At 36.6% G+C, this 20974-nt stretch overlaps 1 protein-coding gene across 2 annotated transcripts in view; it reads right to left on the reverse strand.

The window, feature by feature from the left end:
• OSBPL9 (oxysterol binding protein like 9) overlaps positions 1–20974 on the reverse strand; it is a 169705-nt gene that overhangs the window by 68484 nt on the left and 80247 nt on the right. For both annotated transcript variants that reach the window (XM_082834100.1, XM_082834102.1), the window contains one exon: positions 1280–1356. In XM_082834100.1, the coding sequence (XP_082690226.1) occupies positions 1280–1356 (77 nt within the window). The remainder of the gene's footprint in view (positions 1–1279; positions 1357–20974) is intronic.

Here is a 20974-nt window from a genome sequence, read left to right on the forward strand (position 1 = left end):
ATAGAAATTATGAAGTTGCTTTTAAAAAGCATAGCTCACAAAAAAAAAAAAAGCATAGCTCACAGAGTAACTTACAGATCTCCTAGTTCAACTCCATATTCATTTCTTACAGTCTCTTCATAACAACTTCCTCATGTAATGTTTTTTAAGCCTCTGTTTGAATAACTTTCAAAGTGATGGGGAGTTCGCTATAGGATCTGGGATGTCCTATACTAACTTGTCTAATCAAGACAATTCCTGGGCAAGTTAAGTAGAGATAAAGGACTATAAAACATCAGCTTTCTAGGATTCAATCCTGTAAATCAAAATAAAATAAAATCCTCTCTATATGCCACAATACAAGCTCTTTCAGTGGAGAATAAACATAGAAAACTATCTTTAGTATGGTAGAGTAGACATTTGTTGTTTTTGTTATCTAGGATCTTTTTTTCCCTAGTCCGACTTTGCTTGGGGGCAAGGGGGTTGGGGGAACCACCTTCTACTCTATAAGCTACGTATTTCTGATGAAGCAGATAACATCCCATTTCCAGAGGAAGAACATACAGCTATGAAATTGTGATTGGTCAGGACCAGGAAAGTGATTGAAGCTGAGGTATCAGCACTAATCCTCTTAATCCAGAAAGAGCAATAGCCTCCTATAGATTTGGAGTTCCACCAATGGAAGGCTGAAATTGCTGCAACCATCTTACTACCACAAAGGGAGAACTTATCTAAAAATGAAGCCAACCCCGAAGAACTAAGACCTAGAAATAGAGATGAGGGATCTTGGTCCTCATGACATTGTTTAAATGCCTACTTCAAACCACACCCAAGCTAGATGTGCTTTTTTCTTTTAAACCAGTTTGGGTTTTTTCTTTCACTTTCATCCCTAAGAGTACTACCCAACACACATGGTAACTGCCAAATCCTGTAACAAGAAAAGTAGGTTAACTTCTCAGCACTTATCTATTATTGTGCATTATTATATAATTTGGCTATACCAATAACCAACTATAGATACTAAATTTTAAAAATGAACTTGGCACATTTTAATTTTAACATAGCATTTCACTTTCAACATTGCCTTGCACTGTCTTGTTTCTAGACAAAAATCAGTATTTTAAGCAGAAGAAAATGACTATAACTTTACTATATATTATAACACTGTAAAGGCAAAAATAAACAACTCAGAAATTAAAAGTTTTCCTTACATCCTATCAGTTATTTAAAAAAAAAAAAAAGAAAACAACAAAAAAAAAGACCCTAATGAACTATCCAGAAGCCATGTAAAGACTCTTACTTGAAGCTGAAGAGTATGTCGAAGAATAGTTTCTTCTAAGGCATGGATCCACTTCTCTCGCTCATCAGCATCACGAGCTGGAATAAAAGTTTATAAAAATTAAAACCTTAATTTCTACAATATATCTCCATATTTGGAAGCAAAAATTTTAAACCATGATGCTACCAGAAAAGGTTTCTGGTTGTGCCATTTCCTCAATAGATTTATCTTTCTATCCTTTCCAAAAATACAGCCATTTATATCAAAGGGAATAAATGTGTTCAATAATAGCAGGCTACCTTCCCACAGAGAATAATCAGAAAAGCTAAAATAATTATTAAAAATAACTGTTTTGAAGGCATCAGAAAACAACAAGGTAGTAAAGAATTAACAGGCCAAAATCTAGGAAAAGACAAACATCTAGAAGATGGTATATAGGGCCACTTTCCTCCTGGAGGCATTGTACATTCCAGGAGAGAAGTTGTAGATTGAGCAATTTCTTAAAAGCCTTGTCAGTATGTGTGGGCAGGGGGCATATGGGAACTCTCAATTCTTCTGTGAACTTAAAACTACTCTAAAAAATAAACTCTATTAAAAGAAAAAAAAGTCTTATCAGGCCAAAAATTGGAGACCAGGGCCCACCAAGAGTGATGGCTCTGGCAAATAGCTCAAGTTTTGATTGGGACCTCAAAGGGCTGCACCTTGGAATTAAGAATAAAACAATTAAAATAATTGCTCAGTCATGTGGGTGGCCAGAAAAATCTTGATGCCTGAAATGGGTTAAAACTCCCCCAGGTTTTTAGTGACTCTAAGCACCTAGCTAGCAAAAGCAAATGAAAGTCTTTTCTGTAGAAAGATAACATAATCTCAGCTGCCAAATTATTTCTAGAAACAATTTTAAATACAATGTCTAGCACATAAGCAAAGATAACCAAAGATATACAAGGAGACAAGCACACATAAATGAGAATCACATGACAATAGAAACAGAAGAACAAGAGCTCCAGATAGCTGAACAAACAATCCCGCACTTTAAAAGTAACTATGCTTAATACATTCAACAAAAGACTGGAAACTTTGACAGAGACTTAGAAACCATTTTATAAATGATATACGTTTTTTAAATAATTGAATATAAATTGTAAAATTGAAAAACATAATAAGCAAAATTAAGAACTCAATGGATGAGTCTTACAGCAGATTAAATCAACTAAGAAACCGTGAGAGAACTGGAAGAGAGATCAGAAGAAACTCTTCAGAACAAAAGACAATGAGTCAAAGAGATAGAAAATATAGAAGAAAGGGAGAGCAACATAGAGAGTAAGAGGGTGTAATGTGCATGTGATTGGAATACCAAAAAGAGACAAAAGAGAGAATGGAATAGAAACACTATCTGGCTAAGAATTTTTCAAAACAGATGAAAGACATTAAGCCACAGATTTCAGAAGTCCTAAGAATTCTAAGCAGAATAAATCAAAAACAAACAAACAAAACCCCACAGATAGGCACATCCCAGCAAAACTTACTGCAAACCAAAGATAGAGGAAATCTCTTAAAAATAGTTGCGGTGGAGGTGGGGGGTGGGGAACAGAGAGAGAAAGGAGGACAGATTACTTTCAAAAAAGCAACAATTAAATTGTCCTAGGTCACAAAAGAAACAGTGGGGACCGGAAGACAAGATAGTACTATACTTAATGGCTAAAAGAAAATAACTTCCAATCTAGAATTTAATGAAAAATACCTTTCAGGAATTAAGATGAAATAAAGTCATTTTCAGACAAACAAAAATCAGAGAATTTGTCATCAGCATATATTTATTAAAGAAAATTTGTAAAGGTATTCTCCATGCATAGAGAATAATGTCTAATGGAAAGTGGTAGAAGCAGGAAAAATGTAGAGTAACAAAAATGATAAGTACATGAGTAAAACTAAGTGAATATTGACTACATAAAATGATAATATCTTGTGAGGTTTTAAATAAATGCATACAAAATTAAATGCAAAACAACTGCAAATAGACTGGGAAAGGGGAAATGGAGTTAAAGAATTCTAAGGTTCTTACATTGTTTGGAAAGAAAATTACCAACTAACATTTGATTTTGACAATTGAAGGATTTTGTCATAATTTTTAGAGTAATCACTGAAAGGGTTTTTTTTTTTAAGTGTTTAACTTCCAAAATAATAAAATTTTACAATCCAATAATAAAAAATAATCCAAAAATTGACAAAAAGGAGAAAAAAGAAACAAAATATGTAAGACAAAAAGGAAAGATGGTAAAATGGTAAATTTTTAAGCCTAAAAACATCAATAATTAAATTAAATGTAAATGAACTAAATGCTCCAACTAAAAAAGAAAGGTTTTTAAACAAGATTTTATATGATGCTTACAAGAGATACTTATTAAATATAAGGGTACAGAAGTATTGAAAATAAGAGTATAGAAAAAGATATACCATAGAAACACTAACTCCCAAAAGGTGGTGTTATTTAAATCACATAAAATAGACATTATCACAAAAAGTCTTCAAGAGGCTCACTTTGTAAATACAAGTGTTCAATTAATCAGGAAGATATAAATTTATATGTAACTAAAAAAACATGAAATATATACATACATGTTTTTAACACATCTCTCTTATTAACCAATAGATCAAGCAGACAGAAAAATAAGTAAGAACCTAGAAGATCTGAACAATTCCTGATGAATAAACTTGATCCAATGGGCATATATAGAACTCTGTGCACACAAAGTGTAAAAGAGACGTTCTTTTCTAGCACACACAGACTATTTCAAAAAATTGACCACATAATGGACCCTAAAGAAGTCTTAACAAATTTCAAAGGAGTTAAATCACACACAGTATATTAACAGTGAAAATGTAAGCTAGAAATCAGCTATAAGAATATAAATTAGAAAATACTCAGGTATTTGGAAAAAAGTTTTTAAAAACCACTAAATAATCTATTGGTCAAAGAAAAATATCTCACTAGAAATCAGAAAATATTTGAAACTGCATAAATGAAAACATGACATATTGAAAACTGTTGGATGCAGTTTAAAGCAGTGAATAAAGCGAAATTTATAGCCTTAAATGCATACATTTAGAAAAGCAAAAAGTTTGAAATAACAGGAAATTAAATTCGAAATAAGTAGAAAGGAAATGATAAGGAACATAAATCAATCAAGTAGAGAGCAAACAATAAGATAGACCAACTTTAGGTTACCTGAAATAACTAATGAAATTGATGAACTTCTAGCAAGACTGATAGGAGGAGGTGACTCAGGTCATTAACATCATGAATGAGAAAGAGGACATCACAATAGATGCACACTTTCAGAAGTTTATAAGAGAATGTTATGAATAACTCCATGATGATAGAAATGAAAAATTTAATTAAATGGAAAATTTTCTTTACAGCCTACCAAAACTTCCACAAGAAGAAATTTTAAAATTTGGATAGTTCTGTAACTATTAGATAAGACCACAGGAAAGTGCCCTTGGTAGAACAAAAATACTCTATATAAAAATAATTGAAAAATCATCCCACTAAGAAAACTCCAGGCCCAGAAAATTTCACCAGAGCACTCTGTCAAACATTTAAGGAAGAAATAATGCCAATCTAACACAAAATATTCCAGAGAATCGAAAAAGAAGAATACTCCCCAGCTCTTGTAAGGTCAACATAACTTGGATATTAACCTGACAAGACTATTATGAGAGAAAAGAATTTAAGGCAATTCTAATGCAATAAAATACATGCAAAAGTCCTTTATAAAACTGTAATACGTCAAGTCGAAGTTCAGTGTATTCCAGAAATACAAGGTTGGTTGAGTATGCAAAAAATCAAGCAACATCCAACAATATAAAAATACACATGAACAAGGTTATTCACTGTAGCATTGCTTATAATTACAAAATATTGGAAAGAGCCTCAATACTCAGACAGAGGAAGGTGGTTGAATAAACCATGGAGTACAATGCAGGTGTAAAAAAGAGAACAAGGAAGATCACTTTTGAGTGATTTTTCAGATACACTATTAAATGAAAAAAAGAAGAAAGAGGAGGATATAAGAAAATATACATGCATCTGCTTGTTTGTGCAAAATAAATAGAAGAAGGATGAACTATAAACTAAAGAGACTGGTTACCTACAAAGCACAGTGGGAAAGGATGGAAATCAGGGAAAACAGGAATGAGTTAGTAGGGATACAGAGGTAGCAACACTGCTCTGAATTTATTGTTTTGTATATACTCAGACTCTTTAGAACCATAGTAACATTTCATACATTCTCCCCCTAAATAAATAATTTTAAATCAAACCAGGATGGAGAGGGGGAACCCAGAACAGAATATAAACAGTAACAAATTAATCTAACTGTATTACAAATGAATAAGACAATCACAAAGAAGGGTATGAGGAAGAAAAAATTAAACCCAACTAACTTTGAAAACAGTATTCTAACTAGATAATGCAAGGCTAAACCAAAACATAACCATACACAAACACTGTACAAAAACTGCACAAATACTGTAAATCTGGTTTTCATAGGAGTATAGTTTAGCAATTCTGTAACTACAAACAAGTGAATATATTGTAGATTATGAGAACCAGGTTTCTCACCGTCCGAGGGAAAAAAATTACAAATAAGGAAAGGGAGAAGGCTAGAATGAGCCATGTGGTGTTGGACTAGAATTGGAGGTATCAATATGGACTCAGGGTTTTAGATAGTTAGACAGATACATACATACATAGGAAGTGACTGAAAAAGAATGGGGGCACGTCAAAAGGAAACAGGAGCCAACCTGAAGGAGTTCCAATAACCAAAGCCTAAAGAATGTGAGCAACAGAATAACTGATAGTACTGAATTATAATTCATAGAATAAAATAAATATCTAAGAGTGCAATACTGATATAAATAAATTACTTGAATAAGTAAATAAATAGGGAAGAAGGCACAGCTCTTTCTTCAGAAGAGTTACAATTCATAAGTATTATAGGGATGAAAGAAATTTTTAAATCACCTTTAGACAAACGCGACAGCAATAATTACTGAAGGCAAGATCCACCAATGGCATACTGATAGCTAAAAACAGTGGGCAAAAGTTTGAGGAGAAACAGGATATTAGCAGAGTCTCAAAGTTATCTCGCCCAATATATTTATCAACTATGAAGGGAAGAACAGTACTTTCATGATGGAGATGTCTGGCAGACACCACCTTAATCCAGTGATCAAGGTTAACATCACCAGTAACAAATGTCTTGATGCATACCATCCCCCCCACAATATGACCCACCGAGAAGGAAACGGCATCACTTCTGTAGTATTCTTGCCAAAAAACACATAATCTCAATCTAATCATGAGAAAACATCAGATAAACCTAAACTGAGAGACAATCTACAAAATAACTAATACTCATCAAAAATGTCAAAGTCACAAAAGACAAGAAAAGAACAAGGAACTCTCATAACTAAATGCAATATGGGATCTTAGATTGAACTCTGGAACAGAAAGGGGGCATTAGAAGGGAAAAATCAAATGAGCTCTGTGTTTTAGTTAAAAGTATTGTACCAAATGGGTCAACTCAGGACATCAGAGCCTGAGCAACACATGGAGGGCATACATCAAGCCAAGGGACAACCTGGCATGGGGTATCAAAGCCAGCAGGATGAAGAGGGAAACTATACAGTGGAAAAGTGCAGCATGGAGAGTCAGAGCCCAAGAAAGGTGAGGAAGGAGTCCACATTGTCGGGGGCGGGGTCAGCCTGGCACAAGGTTTACCAGGCTGAGTGTAATGAGGGTGACATGCACACAAGGAAGTGGGTGATGATGGGAAACTTAATTACATACAGAAGGATTAATCAAATGAGTAAATATATATAAAGGGTTTCTCACTGTTGGAAAATATTAATAGTTAGAAAAGTGATAAGGGAGAAAACCAGAATGATTTTTGTGATGTTAGATTGGAAATAGAGGTATCAGTATGAACTCATGGTTTTCAATATTTATGTAAATAAATACATATGGAAATATGGACATGAATACACATTTATGTACACATGTATATTACATTCATACGTTTCCTAGCTCTGAGAGGGCCTGGGCACCATGACAGCCAACAGCAATAAGTACACCTAGCAGCAGGTATTGATTCTAAATACTATTCTCCATTAAGAGGAACTAAGCCTCCTTGGAAAAATGGTTGATTCCGGGACTAGGACAGGGAAGATAGAAAATTAGTCTGGAACATCTTTTTTGTGCCAGAAAGTAAGGAAGAAAATACTCAGAGAATGATAGGAACATGTCAAGAGAACACAGAAGTCAGCTTAAAGAAAATCCTACAGGCCAAATCAAGGACAATTTGAGCATTAAAATAAATAATGATAGTAAAGAATTATAATCCATTAAGTAAAACAGGAAACCATGAGTTACTACTGATACACATAAATTGAAAGTTTGTTGAGGAATGGGATTCAGCATAGCTTCAAAATACCTCCCCACAAAATATTAAGAAGGGAAAAAGACAAAATTTAACAACAAAAGCCTGGCAGATACCATCTCAATCAGGTTATCACAGTAAATGTCATCAGTTATGGGACAAATTAAAATTCTGTGATAAAAACACAGAATCACTTCTGTGATATTCGGGCCAGATATATAATCTGAATCATGAAGAAACATCAGGAAAAAACAAAATGAGCGACATTCTACAAAATAATTAGCCTATAATCTTTAAAAGTGTCAAGGACATAAAAGTCAAGGAAAGACTGAGGAACTGTTCCAGACTGAAGGAGACTACAGAGACATGACAACTAAATGCAAAATGTGATTCTGAACCAGATTCTCTTTCTATAAAGGACATTATTGGGACAACTGGCAAAACCTGAATAGAGTCTAAGGATTAGATGGTATTAATGCATCAATGTTAATTTCCTGATTTTAATGGTTGCATAGTGTGTATACAGGAAAACTTCCTTGTTTGCAGGAAATATATAATAATAAAACATTCAGGGGTGATGGGACATCCATTTAACAACTTACTTTCAAATAGTTCTGGGGCGGGGGTCAAAGTTCTTCGTACTGTATTTGCAACTTTTTTGTGTGAGAGTATTCAAATTTTTAAAAACTGTATTTTAAAGGCATTATTATAATAAATCAAAGAAGACATAAATAAACAGAAATACTGTTTCACGGGTTGGAAGATTCAATACTATAACAATATTTGAATTGATCTATAGATTAAATGCAATGCAAATCAAAAGTCCAAAACACATTTTGGGGAATCTGACAAGCTGATTCTAAAATACAAATACAGGGAATTCCCTGGTGGTTCAGTGGTTAGGACTCCACACTTCCACTGCTGGGGCCATGCGTTCAATCCCGGGTTGGGGAACTAAAGATCTTGCAGGCCATGCAGTGCGACCCCCTCAAAAAACAAAAAAACCCAAAAAACAAAAAACAATACAAAGACAAAATGGTACAAAAGATAAAGAACAGCAAAGGCTTTCTTGAAAAGAGAGAAGCATTCTTAGAGGATTTACTCTATCACATATAAAGTCTTACTACAAAGCTACAACAATTAAGAAAAAGTGGTACTGGAGCTAGGATAAACAGCAAACCAATGAAACAGAACAGAGCCCAGAAACAGACCCACTCATATATATGGACACTTGGTTTGTGGTTAGCGTGGTTCCAAAGAACAATAAGGAACAATCTTTCAATAAATGGTGTTAGGACAATAGCGGGGGGGGGGAAATGAAACTTGATCCTACCTTGTACTATACATAAAAATCAATTCCAGGTGATTCCCTAATTCTTAAATATGAAAGAAAAACAATACATTTTCCAGAAGGTAAAACAGGAGAATATCGTCATAACTTTGGGATAGAAGAAAGCTTCTTAAACAGGGTACAAAACTTAAACAAGATATAAAGACAATGACATAAATTTAACTACATCAAACTTAACAATTTGGGTTCATCAAAAGACACCATTTAGAGAATATCATGGTAAACAACTGTGACATATGAAATTAAAGAACATGGACTCCAGAGCCAGAACGTCCAGGTTCAACTCTGAACTTTGCTGTCTATTAACCATACGACTTTCAACAAGTTACTTAACCTTTTTAAGTCTCAGTGTTCTCATCTGTAAAATGAGGACAGTAATAGAATCTATCCCATAAGGTTATTACAGAGATTAAATGAGTTAGTCCAAATATAACACTTGGACAGGTAAATGGCATAAGGTAAGTGCTCAATAAGCAGTAATTATTATTATCATCACTGTTGAGCATTTATTATAACTTATCCCTGACTCCATGGAGCTCAAAAATCTGGTAAAAAAGACAGATTTGTATTTAGCTGTATAAATACATAGCTTATGTCACCACCAAAGGGTATGAATGAAAAATCAGGGAAGAACTCCTTAAGGAGTTTAGATCTTAAAGAATAGTAATTAGTTTGTCAAATAGAGAAAGATAAGGACATCCTGAAAGTGGAAAGACACTAACAAAAGCACTTAAGCATGAAAAGGGTGAAAACTGGGAAACTGGTTTCAATGTGTCTGGAACAGTAGGCTGACAGGGGAAGAGGAAATGGCGAGTTTAGGATCCCATCCCAAGGAGTGTGAATGGACTTTATGACAATGGGGAGCCCCTGAAGAATTTCAAGCATGAGAGTGACATGGTCTAATTTGCATATTAAAATTATCAATCTGGCAGCGCTGTGGACAATGAAAACTGAAGGTGGCAAAAACAGAGGTGGCAGTCCAGTTAGGAAGTGGTTGTGAGAGTGAGGCCTGAACTGAGAAATGTCTGGGACATGACATGAGGCACCATTCTCACCACCATCAGGGCACCAATAGCAATCACCTTTAAATCTGCCACCTCCTCACAAACAAGCACCAGATCCTTCCTTGACATAGTCCCTCTCTCTACCCTTTCTTTCCATCCCTACTGACAACATGCTCATTCAAGCTCTCATACAGTCTCATGCCTGTAAACAAAACATCACCACAAAAGTAGTACATGTGCTTAACTCCAATGCAGCCTGCACACCTCACTCAGATTTGAGCTTATATTGCAAGGCTGCTTCCATCAAAAACCTTAACATTCTCCCATACCCTACTGAATGTACCTAACCTCCCTAACAGTAAAGGTCCTCCACATCTTTTATTTCATGCCTCTTTTATACGAACCAAACCATCTTCTCATTGGCCCCTAAACACTCTAAATGAATTGTTTTCCTGTTCATGGCATACTTTCCCCCTCCTCGAATCTTAACACCGACTCTACCCTCCTTCCCATCTTTAAGCCCCATGTGCCTCAGAACAAGTCCTAGTTCTCCTCCTTTTGACATGCCTCCATTCTTTTTCATGCACTTCCTATCTATCTATCTATCTATCTATCTATCTGTCTAAAATCATGAGTTCATATTGATACCTCCAATTCTAGTCCAACACCACGTGGCTTATAGGCTCGCTGGCATAAAGATAGATATATAGACCAATGGAACACAGAAGAGCACAGAAATAAACCCTTATGTATGGGCAAATGATTTTTGACAAGGGTGCCAAGACTATACAATGGGGAAAAGACAGTCTCTTCAACAAATGGTGCTGGAAAAAGTGGATATCCACATTCAAAAGAATGAAGATGGACCCTTACCATATACAAAAATTGACAGAAAATTCATAGTTATTGACACTCTGTGCATCTTGTGGGATCTTAGTTCCCTGGCCAGGGACTGAACCCAGGCGCACGGCAGTGAAAGCATGGAGTCCTAACCACTGGACTGCCAAGGAATTCCCTGAAAATGTTTTAAAGACTTAAATGTAAGACTTAAAACTATTAAACTCCTAGAAGAAAACATAGGGGGAAATCTTTAGAACATTGGATTTGCAGGGATTTCTTGACTATGATATCAAAAGCACAGGCAATAAAATTTAAAAATAGACAAATAGAACTACAGTAGTCCTCCTTTACCCACAGTTTCACTTTCTGCAGTTTTGGTTACTCCCCCACGCCCCCACCCCCTGGTTAACCAGGTCCTAAAACATTAATTGGAAATAAACAATTCATAAGTTTTAAACTGTGTATCATTCCGAGTAGCTTGATGAAATCTCACACTGTCCTGCTTTGTCCTGTCCAGGATCCCCAACCATCGACATAATGCACTTCTTACACCCAACAATCAAAACTGTCATGGTTCCATGATCCACCCTAAGCAGATGATCCTCCTTCCAATGCATCATCAGGTCAATGGTAGCCTAATGTTACTTCATAATGCCTTCATCATTTACCTCACTTCATCTCATCACTAGGCATTTTATCATCTCACATCATCAAAGGAAGAAGTTGAGTACAGTACAATAATATATTTTGAGAGAGGCCACATTCATATAACTTTTATTACAGTATCATTATAATTGTTCTATGTTATTATTATTGTTTTTAATCTCTTACTGTGCCTAATGTATAAATTAAACTTTATCATAGGTATGTATGTATAGGAAAAAAAACAGTATATATAGAGTTCAGTACTATCTGCGGTTTCAGGCATCCACTGGGTGTCTTGGAATGTATCCCCGTGATACGGGGGGACTACTGTACAACAAACTTAAAAATTTATGTGCATCAAAGGAAACAATCAACACAGAGAAAAGGCAACCTAAAGAATAGGAGAAGATAACTGCAAATCATATATCTGATAAGGGGTTAATATCCAGAATACGTAAGGAACATCTACAATTCAACAACAACAACTTGATTAAAAAAATGGGCAAAGGACAGCAATCAAACAAGAAAAAGAAGTAAAACGTATCCAAATTGGAAGGGAAGAGGTAAAACTGTCATTATATGAAGATGACATGATACTATATACAGAAAACCCTAAAGACTCCGCACAAAAACTATTAGAACTGATAAACGAATTCAGCAAGGTAGCAGGATATCAAATTAACACACAGAAATCTGTTGCATTTCTTTACACTAACAATAAAGTATTAGAAAGGGAAAGTAAACCAAAAATCCCTTTTAAAATCCCATCAAAAAGATGAAATACTTAGGAATAAACCTGACCAAGGAGGAAAGAGACTTATATGCTGAGAACTATAAAATATTGATAAAGGAAACTGAAGATGATTCAAAGAAATGGAAAGATATCCCTTGCTCTTGGATTGGAAGAATTAATATTGTTAAAATGGCCACACTACCCAAAACAATCTACAGATTTAATGCGATCCCTATCAAATCACGCATGATGTTTTTCACAGAACTAGAACAAATAATCCTAAAATTTATATGGAACTATAAAAGACCCCAAATTGCCAAAGCTATCCTGAGGGAAAGGAACAAAGCTGGAGGCGTAACCCTCCCAGACTTCAGACAATACTACAAAGTTACAGTAATCAAAAGTGTGGTTAGGGCACAAAAACAGACATATGGATCACTGGAACAGACTAGAGAGCCCAGAAATAAACCCACACACCTATATGGTCAATTAATCTTCAACAAAGGAGGCAAGAACATACAATGGAGAAAAGACAGTCTCTTCAGCAAGTGGTGTTGGGAAAGCTGGACAACCGCTTGTAAATCAATGAAGTTAAAATACACCCTCACACCATACACAAAAATAAACTCAAAGTGGCTTAAAGACTTAAATATAAGACACCATAAAACTCCTAGAAAAGAATATAGGCAAAACATCCTCTGACATAAATCGTACCAATGTTTTCTTAGCTCAGTCTCCCAAGGCAATAGAAATAAAAGCAAAAATAAATAAATGGGACCTAATCAAACTTACAAGTTTTTGCACAGCAAAGGAAACCATATACAAAATGAAAAGACAACCTACAGAATGGAAGAAAATACTTGCAAACGATGCGACCCACAAGGAATTAATTTCCAAAATATACAGACAGCTCATACAGATCAATACCAAAAAAAACAAATAACCCAATCAAAACATGGGCAGAAGACCAAAACAGACATTTCTCCAAAGAAGACATACACATGGCCAACAGGCACATGAAAAGATGCTCAACATCACTAGTTATTAGAGAAATGCAAATCAAAACCACAATGAGGTACCACCTCACACCAGTCAGAATGGCCATCATTAAAAAGTCTACAAATAATAAATGCTGGAGATGGTGTGGAGAAAAAGGAACCCTCCTACACTGCTGGTGGGAATGTAAATCAGAGCTATCACTATGGAAAACAGTATGAAAGTTTCTTTAAAAAACTAAAAATAGAGTTACCACATGATCCAGCAATCCTACTCCTGGGTACATACTGGAAGAAAACTCTAATTTGAAAAGATACGTGCACCCCAGTGTTCAGAGCAGCACTATTTACAACAGCCAAGACATGGAAGCAACCTAAATGTCCATCGACAGAGGAATGGATAAAGATGTGGTATATTCACAGTGGAATACTATTCAGCTATTAAGAAAGAATGAAATAATGTCATTTGCAGCAACGTGGATGGACATAGAGATCATCATACTAAGTAAAGTAAATCAGAAAGAGAAAGACAAATACATTGTGATATTGCTTATATGTGGACTCTAAAATATGACACAAATGAACTTATTTACGAAACGGAAACAGACTCACAAACATAGAAAACAAACTTGTGGTTACCAAAGGGGAAAAAGGATGGAGGAAGGATAAATTAGAAATTTAGGATTAGCAGATATATATAAAATAAACAACAACGTCCTACTGTATAGCGCAGGGAACTATATTCAATATCCTGTAATAAACCATAATGGAAAAGAATATGAAAAAGAATATGCATGGGGCTTCCCTGGTGGTGCAGTGGTTGAGAGTCCGCCTGCCGATGCAGGGGACACGGGTTCGTGCCCCGGACTGGGATGATCCCACATGCCACGGAGCGGCTGGGCCTGTGAGCCATGGCCGCTGAGCCTGCGCGTCCGGAGCCTGTGCTCTGCAACGGGAGAGGCCACAGCAGTGAGAGGACTGCGTACCGCAAAAAAAAAAAAAAAAAAAAGAATATGTATGTATATATGTATAACTGAATCACTTTGCTGTACACCAGAAACCAACACAACATTGTAAACCATCTATACTTCAATTAAAAAATTTTTTAACATCTTTATTGGAGTATAATTGCTTTACAATGGTCTGTTAGTATCTGCTAACAAAGTGAATCAGCTATACATATATCCCCATATCTCCTCCCTCTTGCATCTCCCTCCCACGCTCCCTATCCCACCCTTCTAGGTGGACACAAAGCACAGAGCTGATCTCCTTGTGCTATGCGGCTTCTTCCCACTAGCTATCTATTTTACATTTGGTAGTGTATATATGTCCATGACACTCTCTCACTTCGTCCCAGCTTACCCTTCCCCCTCCCCGTGTCCTCAAGTCCATTCTCTACGTCTGCATCTTTATTCCTGTCCTGGCCCTAGGTTCTTCAGAACCAAAACAAACTTTAAGGTTAAAAAAAAGAAATGGGCAAAGGACTTGAATAGACATTTCTCCAAAGAAGACATACAAGTGGCCAATCAGAACATAAAAGGATGCTCAATATCACTAATCATTAAGGAAATGCAAATCAAAACTATTAGAGGGACTTCCCTGGTGGTGCAGTGGATAAGTATCCACCTGCCAACGCAGGGGATATGGGTTCGATCCCTGGTCTGGGAAGATCCCACATGCCATGGAGCAACCAAGCCCACACGCCACAACTACTGAGGCTGTGTTCTAGAGACTGCGTGCCACAACTAATGAGGCTGCATGCCTCAACTACTGAAGCCCACACGCCTAGAGCCCATGCTCCGCAACAAAAGAAGCCACTGCAAGGAGAAGCCCGCGCACCACAACAAGGAGTAGCCCCTGCTCGCCACAACTAGAGAAAGCCCGTGTGCAGCAATGAAGACCCAACGCAGCGAAAAATAAATAAAATTAAATCTTTAAAAAAAAAACCAAAAAAAACTACAATGAGATAATCCCTTCACATCCATCTGGATGGCCACTATCAAAAGAAGAGAAAATAGACGCCTTGGCGAGGACGCAGAGAAGTTGGAGCCCTTGTTGGTGGGAATGTAAAATGGTACAGCCACTATGGAAAACAGTACAGAGGTTCCTCAAAAAATCAAAAGTAGAATTATCATATGATCCAGCAATTTAAATTTTGGGTATATACCACAAATACTCAAAGCATAATCTCAAAGAGATATTTGCACATCTATGTTCATCACAGCATTATTCACAATAGCCAAGGGCTGGGTGCAACCCAAATGTTCATCAACAGATGAATGGATAAAGAAAATGTGAAAGATACACACAATGGAATATTGTGCAGCCTTTAAAAAGGAGAAAACCATGTCATATGCTATGACATGGATGAACTTTGAGGACATTATGCTAAGTGAAATAAGCCAGTCACAAAAGGACAAATACTGTATGATTCTACTCATATGAAATATTTAAAGTGGTCAAAATCATAGAAACAGAAAGTAGAAATGTGTTCACCAAGGGTTGAGGGTGGGGAAGAGGGAGAGGGAATTAGTGTTTAGCAGGTATAGAGTTTCAGTGTCACAAGATGAAAAACTTCTAGAGATCTGCTCCACTACAATGTGAATATGTACTACTGATCTATACACTTAAAAATGATTAAGGGACTTCCCTGGTGGTACAGTGGTTAAGAATCTGCCTGTCAATGCAGGGGATACGGGTTCGACCCCTGGTCTGGGGGATTCCACATGCTGTGGAGCAATTAAGCCCATGCGCCACAATTACTGATCCTGCCTAGAGCCCACAAGGCACAACTACTGAGGCCGCATGCTGCAACTACTGAAGCCTGCGCGCTTAGAGCCCGTGCTACGCAACAAGAGAAGCCACCATGATGAGAAGCCCACGTACTGCAATGAAGAGTAGCCCCCGCTCACCGCAACCAGAGAAAGCCCATGCGCAGCAATGAAGACCCAACGCAGCCAAAAAAAAAAAAAAAAAGTTCAAGATGATAAATTTAATGTTATGTGTTTTTTTTTTTTTTTTGCGGTACGCGGGCCTCTCACTGTTGTGGCCCAATGTTATGTGGTTTTTACAATAGTTTTTTTTTTTTTTTTTAATGGAGGCTTGGACTAAGTTGTCCCTTCCAGCTGAAAATTCAATATTCTATTATTCTGACTAACCTAGCCAACCTTCTCCCATTCTCTCAAGAGGCAGTAAACAAACCTCTACCCTACTGTATCTAATAGGAAAAATATCTTTGTGGATATGAAGCACCAATGAGATATCTGGTTATTATTCAATCATAATAAATTGTTGATTAGAGAAATAAAAATATGGTAATGATATACACAATTCACAATCCACCTGCAGAAACAGCTCTCTAGAAGTAAAATTAAAGCTGTACTAACTCTGAATGAACCCCTGCTAAAAGGGCCCAATTTAATGAATTAGTTAAAACAACTTACAGATAGTACATTATTTTCCCCAAATCTATATAGGTTAACTTTCCCTCCCTCTTTTTATAATGTTATTTATACATTCAGCTTATCTCTATGATTCCTTCTCTAGCACCTACCTTTCCTCTTCATTACATTTTTCAAGCTCTCTTTCCATTCTCTTAGCCCGTGGGCTCCAAATTTTGTTTGGCTGTGACCCACAATAAGAAATACATTTATAACATGGCCTCAGTTCACAAACACATAAACACATATGTGTGTACATACACGTATACATGTAAAACTGAACATTAGTTTCACAAAACAATGTATGCTCTTACTACATGCCATAAGCACTGGTATTTTCCCTGCTGTACTTCACTGTTTTTTGGGGGGTTTTTTTGCGGTACGCAGGCCTCTCACTGTTGTGGCCTCTCCCATTGCGGGTGGAGCACAGGCTCCGGACGCGCAGGCTCAGCGGCCATGGCTCACGGGCCCAGCCGCTCCGCGGCATGTGGGATCTTCCCGGACCGGGGCATGAACCTGTGTCCCCTGCATCGGCAGGCGGACTCTCAACCACTGCGCCACCAGGGAAGCCCTGTACTTTACTTTTTAAGAAATGTTTATCTTGGCCCACTAAATAGGTTTCACAATCCTCTAATGGATTGCCATCCATGGTTTGGAAAACACTTCTCTAAGCCCCACAAAGCTATTGCTTTTCAGTATCTCTTAAACTGTATAGTGTAAAGGCTAAGAAGGGCTCTGATACCCAGCTTTTCCCTTATTCACCCAGCCCTTGGGCAACTCACTTAAACCTCTGAGGTTTACTCTCCTCATCTATAATCTGGGGATGGTAATACTACCTATGGGCATGACAATAATACCTAGACTTCATAAGGTTGTTGTGAGGTTTAAATGAGATAATTAATCTGTACAATATTTACCACAGTACCTGACATAAACTAAAATATCAGTATGTTAGACTCACAGATATGGAGAACAGATTTGTGGTTGCCGAGGGGGAGAGGGGGAAGGAAGGAGTGGGAATTTGGGTAGCAGATGCAAACTATTATACATAGGATGGATAAACAAGATCCTACTGTATAGCACAGGGAACCATACTCAATATCCTGTGATAAACCATAATGAAAAAGAATATGAAAAAGAATATATATATGTATAACTGAATCGCTTTGCTGTATAACAGAAATTAACACAACATTGTAAACCAACTATACTTCAATAAAATTAAAAAATGTATGTTGGGCTTCCCTGGTGGCGCAGTGGTTGGGAGTCCACCTGCCGATACAGGGGACACGGGTTCGTGCCCCGGTTCGGGAAGATCCCACATGCCACGGAGCAGCTGGGCCCGTGAGCCATGGGCGCTGAGCCTGCGCGTCCGGAGCCTGTGCTCTGCAACGGAAGAGGCCACAACAGTGAGAGGCCCACGTACCGCAAAAAAAAAAAAAAATTATGTTATTATTATCACATACAGCCTTAAGAGAAAACAAGTTCTACTAATAATCTGATAAATGATTAGTCAGAGAAAATAAGTAGGGAAGGATTATTGGTAACTCCTAATTCCCAATAATGCCTGGCTTATATAGAAACAATATAAGGCACACAGAAAGAGAAACAACGTTCATCCAGTAAGTAAAATACTTACATTTTCAGGATTCTATAATCTTAGCTCTTTTATTACATATCTATTTACATTTCCTACATTATACATATTTAAAGTAGATTTTTAAACAAGTTTCCAAAACTCCTATACCTTACCATTCCTGATCCCACTATTTAGGAATCTGTCCTCCTTGTCATATTTTCTTCTCCTTTAAGACATATGACAAAGTATGAATAAACTACTGCTTGTTTGCAAAAGGAAGTGGTTATTCGCCTGTCTTGTAACTGAAGCAAAAAGAAGAATTAGCCTCTATAATCAGGAAGCCCTTCTTTTCTCTGAAAGTTGTTGTGAAATGAAAACATTATGCAAAACCATATTTATAAGATCAAATGCTGAGACACTACTCAAATACCTACTGAGCCCCAATGTGCACCAGGTACTATGTTGGAGTTATGAGCAAGGATAAGACAATCTGTGATCTCAAGCAATTTAGTCTCTTGGAAAGTACAATCACTTGGTTGAGTAGCGTACTGTTTAGTGAGGTGTTATCTTCACCCATTCTAAGAGCCTCTGATACGTGCTCATTAGCATCCTATACATTCTTCTGTGCTACACTGAAATGTCACCTTCTCCATATATGTTCCTCATGATAAAGGGATCTGCTCTCTCCTTCTTTTAATTTATTCAAATGTTCCCATGCTCAGGTAGTATATAAATACATGCCATATACCAGTCATTGTCTTAGGCATTAGGGGCCCACCTTTGAGTTTACCGCTCTAGTCCAGCAATTTGGCAGATCCAAATCTACCTTTTCTTACTTCCCAATATACTCCTCCACAAACCATTACATTTCAGTTACACTGTACTTACTATTAACATGACTCACAATTCCCAGCTTTTGCTCAAGTTGTTCCTTCCACTGAAATGCCCGAGTCCTGTCTCTATCTGTGAAATAATAAAAGCTAACTCTACTGAGCACTTAATGTGTCAGCACTGTCTGACACTTATGTCTAAACATACATGTAGTAACTAATTAAATCCTCAGAACAGCTACATGAGATAGGTATTATTATTTTCCTTATTTTCCAGAATAGAGAAACAGAAAAGTTCGGTATTTTGCAATGATATACCACTGAGAAAGGAGCCAGTAAAAATTAAGTCTCTAGGCTTCAAGCAACCCTAGCCCTGTTAAATAAGCTTCATCCCATGCCCTTCTTACTAGACAAAGTCCTTCTCAAGAGATAACAGTATAAATTTTCCACTTTGGAGATAGTATATGAAATAGAGAAAAACAAGAGCCCAAAACTCTAATCAGAAAACTTGGATTCAAGTCCCAGTTTCACTACTTTTGTGTGACCTCAGAAGGACAGGACTTAATAACTAGTTATATACACAAATTTAAAAAGGGGTAAACATCACCAACCACCTCAAAGGTCTACTGTGAAAATCGGGTGAAATAACATATATAACAACACTGGGAGTACAAGGAGGTCAAGGGGTCCTTAGGGCAAAACTGTTTTCATGACAATACTAAAACGCTATCTGTGTTTTTCACTATGTTGACATTGGTACCAATGGTGCAAGAGCAATGGTGGTGAAACTGCTGGCACCTCAGCACAAATGGAGGCCATGGCACCAAACTGAACTTATAGTCATTATATTCTTCACCACCATGTACTAGAAGAAAAAAAAAAAAGTCCTGTTTCACTCAAGAATGCCCTTGAAGAAATAGTAAATTACTATTACATCTTGAGTATATGCTTTTTAAATAGTCTGTGTGACAAGTGGGAAGTAAACATAAAGCACTGCTGCTGCACATCAAAGTATAATGATTATTTCAAGGAAAAGCACTATGCAATTGTCTGAATTGTGAACTAAGCAGCTCTTTTCTCATGGAATATGATTTTTACTTGACAGAACAACTGACAAACTCTATTATTCACACTGGGGTATTTGGCAGACATTTCCCTGAAAATAACCTGTCGTTTGACAGTATTTGTTGCCAATTATAGAATTCAGGCTTCCAAGCAAACATTTAGCATTTTAGAAAAGCTGTATTCACCAGCCACTATGACTTTGACAGATTTTCAATACTTAAAGCCTCTTCTGATGAGTTTGGGACAATATCAACAAATATAATTTTTTATGTGATACAATGAAATGTGTCAATACTTAGAAGATTTGTATATGACCAATGCATGATGTTACAGAATCATACATAGGGTGAAAGATCCATTCAAAATGCCACACAGACCAATGGATTTAAATGTAATAGAGTACTTTCATATATAAATTTCATTGTTATAGTTTCAGATACCACACTGCAACTAACCTTTAAGAAACTATCACTTGTTGAGTTTTGGTCAAGTATCAAAGAAGAATATTCACATTATCTGAAAAGGCTATTAAAATACTCCTCCTCCCTTTTCTAGCTATATCTAGCTCATATATCTGTATGAGGCTATATTTTCTTCATATAGTTCAACCAAAACAACATATCATGAAAGACTGAATGTAGAAGCAGATATGAGAATCCAGCCATCTTCTATTAAACCAGACATTTAAAAGATTTACAAAAATGTAAAACAATGTCATTCTTCTCACTAATTTTTTTTGTTTGGGAAAATGGTTATTTTCCCAATCTGATGCATATTTTCTTAATTCACAA

This window comes from Leucopleurus acutus, assembly GCF_964270905.1.
Source record: "Leucopleurus acutus genome assembly, chromosome: 2".
Classification (NCBI taxonomy): Eukaryota; Metazoa; Chordata; class Mammalia; order Artiodactyla; family Delphinidae; genus Leucopleurus; species Leucopleurus acutus.